At 53.2% G+C, this 10,122-nt stretch overlaps 1 protein-coding gene across 1 annotated transcript; it reads right to left on the reverse strand.

Moving 5' to 3' along the window:
* Window positions 1-200: 200 nt before the first annotated feature.
* Window positions 201-9,132, reverse strand: ASB10 (ankyrin repeat and SOCS box containing 10). The gene is made up of 5 exons (XM_021538975.2): window positions 8,724-9,132; window positions 4,409-4,676; window positions 3,337-3,841; window positions 1,096-1,209; window positions 201-845 (listed from the first exon to the last, which is right to left on the reverse strand). Exons 1-5 carry the CDS (start codon window positions 9,013-9,015, stop codon window positions 660-662), a joined length of 1,365 nt encoding a protein of 454 aa, XP_021394650.2. The 5' UTR covers window positions 9,016-9,132; the 3' UTR covers window positions 201-659.
* Between the last annotated feature and the right edge of the window lie 990 nt (window positions 9,133-10,122).

Below are 10,122 nucleotides of genomic sequence, written 5' to 3' on the forward strand. Positions count from 1 at the left end.
AGCCTTCCTGCCCCAAGCTCCTGAGCCGGGTAACCCCAACATTGTACCTTCATGAAAGGGCTTTGATTGGAACACCCACCACAATTTCCCTCAGAGAAGCAGGGGGGTGCACAGGTCTGAGTATATATGCCACCACCCATGGCATGGCAGGTGACCTCTGTCAGGACACTCCTCAAAGAAATGTAGAAGTCGTGCTCAGGTAGGTATAAAGAACAGGATTTATTCCAAGCACCTTTGGGTACAGACCAAGCAACTTGACTAAAGACAGGACCACAGCAATCATCCAGGGCACCAGAGTTGCCTAGTACAGGCTAGAGCATTTGGATTTGGGGTAGGGAAACTGGTATCCTACTACTAAGCCTGGGATCCATGCAGTGTCTTTGACCCTTGTACCACAGATTTCTCTAATTCCCATACCTCCTTTTGTTAGTCTGGGTTTTGTCTGTATTAGTACGGACAAACAGAACACTCCAAAACAGGTGCACAATGCAGAGCACAAGGCTGGCTGGGACTGGGACACAGCAGCAGGCTTGGCACAGGGGTTGATGGGGCAGGGCAGGAGGGGGTGAGGGGAAGGGGGTGGCTGCAAAAGCACAGATCGCAGTGGCAGGGGTGGAATATCTGCACAGAAAGGCACAGCAGGACTGGAACTGCCACCCCTAGTAGAGAACATCCTCGAAGCCGAGCAGCAGGAACTGGTGCAGGGCACTCGGCAGATGTAGCTGGGACAGGACCAGAAGCAGCCGGCCCTCCAGGAGGGTCCTGAGTGTGCAGCGAGCCAGGTGCTGCAAGGAGCGAGGTCTGTGCCCCAGGGAGAAAAGTGACTGGTAGAAACACGGGTATTTCTACAGAGAGAAGAAAGGACCAGAGGCATGCAAAGCTGAAGGTGTCACCCTGGGACAGAGGTAGAACCAGACATCCACTTGCCTCACTATGGAGCATTCTCCCTGCCCCAACAGCACGCACCATCCCTGTGCCTGCAACCCCACGGCCAGCCCCAGCTCTGCCCAACCCCCTCCGGCCTAGATGCCCCTGGCAGCCCACCAGAAGCTAGAGATGTGTTCTTCAGGCAGCAGTCAGCATTTGCCCCCTCACCTGTACAACCTCTGCTGGAACTGCTTCCTCCCAGTCCTCGGAGACGCGCACATGGCTGTAGCTGTTCACCAGGGCCTCGATGACACGCGGGCAGCTGTGGCAGCACCGCAGCACCTGGCGGAGAGAGAGAGATGCCAGAGGCTCCCCGGAGCAGAGGCTAGCCAGTGTTAAATGAATAAAGCAGGGATTGAGTAAAAAGCCTTCAGAGGATACTCCTTGGGCAGTACAAGAGCCTGGATGAGGCTACACCCAAGATGGACTCCAAGTCACAAGTTGTCATGTTTTTATAGGTTTTGGTTCATTCACGTATTGGAGTTAATTGTCCAATTACAGCTTCAGGTTATGAAGCCCCATCCTCCCAGGCTGCTCTCCTCAATTCATGTTGTTTACACTTTTGGGGCCTGAAGCTGTAAAGGTACCCTTGGTTCTGGGGCTGGAAAAGGATTGTTTTGTCTGACTAAGCTGTGAAGTGAGCTTCCTAACACTTAATATTAAGTTCAGAGTTATATACTAATACAATACAGAATATGGAAAATATGAAAGCTAGAACTTAAGGCATCAAGAACAGGTGACTGTCACAGGGACAGTCTTCCTTCTCTCAGGATTTTTTCATAGAGCAGCACAGAGAAAAGAAAGAGAAAACAATTTCTACTTCTGCTCCTTGTTTTTCCCATGTGGAATGTGTTTGGAGAATTGTTTACCTGGGGTGATTGCTTGATTGGATTCTGGTGAGGATTGTTTGAGCCTGGTGGCCAATCCAACCCAAATGGGGCTGGGCTCTCAGAGAGGGTCACGAGTAGTGAGGAGTTAGATATGGTAGTTAGAGAAAGTAGGTATGTAGTTTTAGTATCTTCCTTTATATAGCATATTAATGTATTATAGCATAACTATAAATAAAGAAATAATTCAGCCTTCTGGAGTTAGACATCATAATTTCTTTCCACCAGGTTTGCCTGCATTTTACAATAGGTGGTCACCATCATTTGGCAAGCTCCTGCAAGCCCCACTGTCACCTCCTAAAGTATTGCTCAATCCAGAGGTAGTAAATCTGGTGAAATCCTATCCTTCCCTTATTGTGACCCAGGAGAGAAAAACCACGGCAGGTAAGGAGCACCAGAGCATCCCTCCTTAAAAGAGGAGGGCTGAGCCATCACTCAACATGCACAGCATGGCTGGCTTCAGCACAACCAGGTCCCCACAGCTTCTCCTCAGACACAGGAGCCATCCTAGATGGCTGGGGTGATGATCTCCACCAGCTTTACTGCTGCAAGGAGTTCACAAACACCAACACTCTGCTTTACACCAGACTCTTCACCTCACATTTCAGTAGTTGGAGCTGAGCCATTCCAGGGCAGGGACTGGCATTAATTTTGTGATCAGACAGAGCACAGCACACTACACCTCTTTGGAGGGCCACACCAGGGTCTCAGGGATGCAGGATTGTGCCTCGTTGGTGCACAGCTGCAGAGACATCTGTACCTGTGTCTAAAGCAGTGCTGTGCCCATGTCAAGGGTGGCACAGAATCACAGAAGACTTCACACATATTTGTACAACATCTCTGGTGTGTCCCACCCTGGCGTGGGTGCAGGTGACAAACCAGTGCCGTGTACCTAGCCACAGTGCAGCCTTTGGAGCGCAGCCCACCCAGGCAAAGCCGCACAGAGGCAGATTTCCCTGGCTCCGGGCTGCCACTCCCCATGGCCCAGGCCAGCAGTAGCTGTCAGAGTCTATTCTGGCTGTACCAGTGATCCTCATTATCTGGCGTTAATAGGAGATTAATTAGTGTTAATTGTTGATTTTCCTGTATTTTCCCAAAGGGGAGAGCAATCTGCTGATCTCCGGGCTGGGTAATTATTGCAGTGCTCAGGAATTAAGACAGGAAATTAACCCTTTGTCGGCGGGTGTCTTGCAGAGACAGTGGGAGCTGGAGGGTGTGCCCCTGAGAATAAACACCTCCAGAGGAAAAGGACCAACAATTTCCAGAGCAAGTAATAATGGAAACTGGGTGAGTGCTGTCCACAGAGCTTAGCAGACAGAAGCAGGAGAGTGCTACAGCAAAACACACCCCAGGAGAAAACATCAGGTATTCCCATACCAATAATGCCAGTTCTCCCTTCCAAGGCCCTGGGCAGAGCAGGGCAGGACAGCAAACAGGCTGCCTTGGAACAAGCCCTGCTGTGACAGGAGAGTCCACTGGGGCCCTGGTGGTGTTCCCAGCCCTCCCCTCCCAGCACACTCACCTTGAGGAGGGAACCTGGCCAGATGCGGACGGCACCGTGGTTGAGCAGCGCCCGTACCACGAGCTCTGGGTGATGTTCCAGCTTGTAGGCAGCCACTTGCAGGATGTTGTGCAGGGCCATGTTGCCGCCGTAGTTCATGACATTGACATTGGCACCCTGGGCCAGCAGTAACTCTGCGATTTGAGCATTGGCATTCTTGCAGGCCAGGTGAAGCGGGTGCTGCCGGTCCCGATCCTCAGCGTTGATGCTGGCACCGCTCTCCACCAGCAGCTGGCAGACCCGGTAGTAGCGGTCCATGTCCTGGGGCTGATGGTGCTGAGCACAGGCAGCATTCAGTGGTGTTTGCCCCTCCTTGTTCTTCACCTCCAATTCAGCGCCGTGGTGCAGAAGCAGCTGGACGTGCTCTGCCAGGCCGTGCCGCGATGCCACATGCAGTGCCGTGTCCTTCTCCTCCTCCGTCTGGCTGTTCACACTGGCGCCATGCTGCAGCAGCAGCCGGACACACCTGTGTGGGCCAAGGCGACTTGGTGACCATGCCTCATCTCCACCTCCCATCCTACCTCCCAGCTCCTGCATCTGCACCACCCCAGCTTTTCCCCTGAGTCCAAAAATCCCTGCTGCTCATGCCCTGGAGCAGTGTTTTTAAGCCAGGATGGATGGTGAGCAGAGATACTGTCACCCTAATTTCAGGTAACTCTGCATAGACCTCCTCTTAAAGTGCTGTCACACCTGATGCCTGCTGGTATGTATAGTGGAACTGCACAGGAACACCCTGAACATTACAGTGTGACCACAGTGGATCTGTGCAGGAACGCCCTGAACATTACAGTGTGACCACAGTGGATCTGTGCAGGAATGCCCTGAACATTACAGTGTGGCCACTGTCTCCTCAGCTGCTTCTGCTAAGGACAGGAGCTTGCAGTCACCTCTGAGTTTGAGCCTCAGAGGCAATCCCAGCGCAGGAACAGGCACCAAGGCCACCCCCATTCTGCACCCACCAGCCCACCCTCAGGGGAGAGGTGGGACCCCTCCTACAGGGATTAGGCTCGAGGGGGAGGGAGGCAGGACTCACTCGATGGAGCCGGAGCTCTTGCAGAGGTGCAGGGGCCGGTAGCCATCCTCGGAGACAGCCTCGGGATCAGCCCCGGAGCCGAGCAGCAGGCGCACGCAGGCGGCGCTGGCGGCTGCACAAGCCTCGTGCAGGGCTGTCTTGCCCCCCGGAGCAAAGTCGACGGCGGCGCCGCGGAGCAGCAGCAGCCGCAGGCAGTCCGTGTAGCCCCGGCCGGCCGTGATGTGCAGCGGCGTGGTCAGCTCCTGCTCGTAGCTCAGCGACCACAGTCCTGCAGGGAAAAGGGGTCAGGGAGCCACGTCCAGCCACGGCGCACAAGGACCTGCCCCTTTCCTTGAAGGACTTGGGGTACAGCCCCCTGAGACACGTGTGTTTCCCCTCAAGGGACATCAAGTCCCCTCCCTGCAAGATCCCTGGCAGGCTCTCAGCCTTGCAGACAGGAGCTCCAGGGAGCAGCAGCCCGCAGGACAGGCTGTTCTGGTCAGAGTGCCCCTCACCTGCGGCTCAGGTGGGTACATGGGGCTTCTGTTGTCAGGGGCGCAGCAGATGTAGGGTCTGGGGTGTAAGCAGGGCTGATGGCAGTGAGATGGCTGGGCCAAACACCATGTGTGAAGCACCACAAACACAAGGAACCAGGCAGTAGAGAGGTGTCAGAGCCAACTGCCACACACAGAGGGGACTCAGACAAGCCCTGAGCAGGGTGCAGACAACAAGCTACAGCAGAGACGGACATCTAGAGCCTAGGAGAGAGCAAGGGGCTGGAATGTGCCAGCTCTCAAAGATGCTGACCCAGCACAAAACCACCGCTGAGCCGGTGCTTTCTGCTGGCTAACAGCCTGCAGATGCTACAGGAAAAATCTCCTTAAACTGTGCTTCTTGCTGCCTACCCAGACTGAGCTGGAGGACATCCCAGACTGCATGGTGCATTCCATACTACAGCCTCTCAGCTCCTGCTTGCAGAGGCAGTATGGCACCTGTGTTTTCCAGGGCCAGGTTCAAACTGCACCATCTCATAGGTCTAGCTCCTGTTGTGACAGTCTGGCACAACCTGTGGTGGGAGCCCACAGCACAGAGCAGGCTGCACAGAGCAGCTCCCAAGCACTTAAGACAATCCCTGTGGGAGGGACCAGGTTTCCCGTATGCACCCCACGCTCTCAGAAGCGGGAACCCCCTTCCACAAGGAACACAGGAGAATCTGAGCATGTCCCCATGCTCTTGCTCCCATTCCCACTACTCTGCAAGCCCAGTAGCACCCGTAGCACACAGCCCCAGCAGCAGCCATGCCCCGCAGCACACAGCCAGGCTGAGCCCCACTGCTGCCCCATACTCAGCCCGCGGGGATTGAAGCGGTAGTTCTTCCACTCTTCCAGGTCACTGGTGTCAAACACAGCATCGGGGCTCAGGTTGTTCTGAGGATCTCTGAGGATCTTGGCGACAGTGCCCTGATCCCGGGTCAGCAGGGCCTGCCAGAACACCTGGGCAGGGCCACGCGCCTGCTGGGTGCGGATGGGCTCCTGGCTCTCATCTCTTCCGCCTGTGACGCTGCCCATGACGCCCAACAGACTCTGCTCAGAGACCAGGACAGGACCTGCTGGTGCACCCCAGCCAGGCTCTGAGGCACAGCCCCACCAGCAGCCCGTGTTTGGGCCCAGAGTCTGCCTGCCAGCCCAGGGTGTTTTGCAGGGAGAGGGAATGCATCACACCCCTCTCTTTGGCTCAGGCTGGGCACAGCTCAAGTCTCAGCTGTTCTATTCTGGGAAACCTTGTGACCAAATGCTGGGGCCAAGAGGCTGATAAAGGCTCTCCACTCAAGCAGCAGTACCTCAGCAGTGCCCTGCTGTGAAGGCAAAACCCTCAGGAAGGGCAGGGGAGCTTGAAGGGTAGAAATGGGGATGAGACATCACTAAGACAACAGAGAGGGAAATGGTATCATGCCTACTCAGCATGTTGCCCACTGTTGCCAGACCACAACAGCATGCCCACAGCAGCTCCACACACATCTCTATACCTTTGTTCACCTCTTGGCTCCACACACGTCTCCAGCACTGCACACCCATTTACCAGTTGCATCTGAGCCACTGGCATTGGGAAGATTTTTAAACAAGCTACAGAACAGCTATTTTTAATCAAAGCCAAAGAAGTGGTAGCAATAGGTACAAGGATGGGAAAAATTTAGGGTAATTATCCTTTAGACCCTCCCCACTTCATCCTTTTTCTTGATATGCAGGCTTGCACAGAGCCCCTGCATAGCTTTAGTGTTCCCTTTCAGTCCTCAGACACTCCCCTGGCTCGGCTGCTCGCTGCAGTCCTGTCACCTGAGCTGGTGTTCTCTGACCCCAGTTGGCTGCACACATCCCTCCTCAGTCGCAGGAGAGCATGGCCTGCTCACGTGGCAGCAGCACCCTGCACACATTGTTCACACCATGTGATCCAGAGAGCATGGCAAACTGCATGGAAGACTAGTAGAGTTCAGTTTAATTTTGTGTCATGGAACTACTCAGATCATGCAGTTAAGTGACCCCAGTAGACCACCAAGCAACAATTACCAGAGGACCAGTGCAGAGGGAACTTTACCCTTCTCAGTAATGAAAATAAATGAGCAAGTTCTATGCTGACAATATCCAGTTTGCTCTGTGTGTGCAAACTTCACCTTGTCTAACTGAAATGTGGCCTACAAAAAGGTAAAGAAAGGGAAGGCCCTGGCAGAAGTTCTCACCCGATGAGACCCTCTATTTACCCAAGGATATAAGCAGGTATACCATGAGAGCTTGAGGCTCCCAGTCACGCACCAGGGAGGCAGAAAGCAGTGTAAGTATCAGTGACACCAGACAGTTTACACTTCCTCTGGGCACCTTAAAATACCAGTGAGGTGATCTGGGAAAGACAAGGTCACTAGAACCTACTGTTTAGGTCACTGAATTCTAGGAGCTTCTCCCTGCACCGTCAGCAAGATACAGAGACAAACCTCAGGTAGCATGAAGGTTTGTTTTGGTTTTTGTTCTGTATTCTTATCTGATAGATTTGGCAGCATATTTTTGCTCTGTGCTTGATGAATGATCTTGTTTGGTTGGGTTTTTCATGTCTTGAAACTTTGTTGATTAGAGAAATTTCTGGATGAAGTTGTTTTATATTGATCCATTTTCTCTGGGGCACAAACCTTCCCCAGCAGAGAGACTGGCTGCTCCAGTGTCTGCCAACCTAGGATAACACAGGAGTTACCACACCCAGTCTGTGTTTTACTGACAAATGGTCTCACACAAAGGGTAATACCTTCAAGGATTTCATTCCTAAGTAGACTGTAACAATTCAAAACCTAGGTCTTACAAATCTTGCAGCTCAGTAAATAATCTTCACCACTCACAAGCAGCAGCATGTGCACTGGCAAGCCCACACACCCTATTCGTCTCTTGGTGGAGTGGATCCCCACAAAACTATCATTTGTCTAAGCACCAGGACATTTGGCCTTCTCCTCTGGGAAAGCAGCTTTGTCAACAGCTCTTCCATTCTCCTATGGGTGGCTTTTGCCACCAGCCTTCTGTTGAGGAGGCTCTCTCCCAAATTTGCCCTAAACCAGGACCAATACAGTCAAAAGGCCTTCCCCACTTGATGCTCTTAAATTCTGGGAGTCTGCCTGCACCACATCACTAGCTGACAGTAGCAAGAACCAGGGCACATCAGGCTGCCCAGCACACCTCTCCCTTGGGCACACCAACTGCATCACTTGCTGAGAAGCCTATAGACAATGTTGATGAGAAGGTAAGTAAAAGGGACCAGAGAGTGTGGAAGCATGTGTGGTAGGCCCAAGATGTGCCTGACAAGGTAGAGATGGACAAGTGAGATGGACAGAGGGAAACACTAAGAATGATCAGATCCTACCTCCTATCATTGAGGAAAGTTTGCTTCCACCATCTTTCTCATGGACTGGATTTCTGCTCCCCTTGTCAAACCTATCTCATGGAACAGAGCAGCATTCTGGTGCCTCTTCACCCATGCACACTCCCCACCACACACGTATTTCACATCCATCCCAGCAATCTCTAACAGGACAGTCCTGAGGATGTGCTTCTCCAGCAACTATTTCAGGGGCCCTATTCTCATTATTTTCTGGTAGATCTGCCTCATACCACCTTCAACAAGCCTGCTACTATTTGTTGTACAGCCTTGGAAACTTCCTTCCTCACACTAAAGCTGTTCTTCTCAAGTCCTTCTTCCACCACTGGGGATTCCTTTCAATATTTTTCTTGGGTGCCTAAGCCCTATCCTTGGACCCGATCCTGGGCGTTTTCTATTCCCCCATATCCCAGTCCCTCATACCCACCACGTTTACTGCTAGTCCAGCGCAGCACATCGCCCCTGGTCTCAATGATGAGGTTGACAGCTGCGCTCTTGGTGAAGTACTTCTGCACCATGTCCAGGTCTCCAGTGAAGAGTGCATTCTGCACCAGCAGATCCTGGCACTCCAGTGGCTCCAGGCGGCTGTGCTGGTGTCCCCAGCCCTCTGGGCTCAGGCTGTGCTCACTGTGGTGGGACCTCACACTGCAGGAAACCTTCCATGGAGCTGGCTGCAGCAAACGTTGAGGGGCAGAGCGGAGAGGGAAGGTGCAGTCCATCACAGGTAACTAACCCGAGAAATCTGAGCCACACAGTAAATGAGCTATTACAGCGAAGACCCTCTTGTTCAAGGGTTTGTCCTTTGCAGATTGCTCCTGGGTTCCAGCTCCCCTGCATCTGGCTGGACTCAGGCAGAGGCCTGAATCACCCAGTATAAATAGCCTGGCTTGGCAGCTCCTCATCACCACCTCCCCTTCTTCCCAGAGCTTATTTTCAGCTGCTAGGTGCAATTGCCAGCATGGACTAGGCACAGGAGAGGGGTGGCAGGCAGCCTGGAAATGCTCCCTTTGTGCTTGTTTGCTCTGCAGAGAGCCCTGCTCCACACAGCGCTCCCACTGAGAAAGGGGCAGAGCAAGGTGGGGGCAACCATGGCAGGGAGGTAGGGAGGTGAGGGGGAGCTTGGGAAAGGCCTGGATCAGACTTGGTGTCAGAAGTCATAAAAGACTAAGGATAGAGCTCTTCCCCACAGGGACCAAAAGACCCTCACAAGCACCACACACTGCTCTGGCAATCAGCTCCTTCCCCAGGGCAGCAAGGCTGGCTGCCCACAGGGCTGGGCAGGATACAGAAGGGCAGAGAGGTGAGCCCTGAGGAAAACAGCTTGTACAACACTGTCACATTGGTCCCAAACTGTAATCGAGTTCTTTGTGGTGTGGCTGGAGGTGCTGATCAAACAGGGAGCCAGACTTTGCTTGTGCTCCTTTTGGCAGCTGGTTCCAGAGCAAAGAGTTATGTAAGGACCTCATAACTGAAGAGGGTCCACAAACCAGTCCCAGGACTGGGATCATGCCAAACATTACCACTGCCACAGCACAGATGCTCTGTGCCAGTGAGCACATGCAGCATCCCTCTGGTGCTGGGCTGGGAGCACACTGTTCTCCTGAAGGATGCAGTGGCTCTACCTCCAGCTCCACATGGAACCCACATTCAAGCTTCAGAGTCTCCTCCAGCCAGGTGAGGGGCTCAGAGCAACAACCCTGACTTGGGGAACTTTGAGTACAGGAAGTCTGGATTCCCTAAGAGATGAGGAAAAGGACAAACTAAGAACTCTTAGTTCCACTCCAACCTGTCTTTACAACTTGTGCTGTTCCTGGAACCAATGCCAT

This window comes from Lonchura striata, chromosome 1, assembly GCF_046129695.1.
Source record: "Lonchura striata isolate bLonStr1 chromosome 1, bLonStr1.mat, whole genome shotgun sequence".
In the NCBI taxonomy this organism is placed as follows: Eukaryota; Metazoa; Chordata; class Aves; order Passeriformes; family Estrildidae; genus Lonchura; species Lonchura striata.

What these genes read in the sequence shown, in the direction of transcription:
- ASB10 (XM_021538975.2), bottom strand. Translation starts at nt 9,015, where the DNA reads ATGGACTGCACCTTCCCTCTCCGCTCTGCCCCTCAACGTTTGCTGCAG. An exon ending in GGCCAGGTTCCCTCCTCAAG is followed by an intron (nt 1,210 to 3,336) that starts GTGAGTGTGCTG and finishes TCTCTCCGCCAG; the next exon opens with GTGCTGCGGTGCTGCCACAG. An exon ending in TTCCAGCAGAGGTTGTACAG is followed by an intron (nt 846 to 1,095) that starts GTGAGGGGGCAA and finishes TTCTCTCTGTAG; the next exon opens with AAATACCCGTGTTTCTACCA.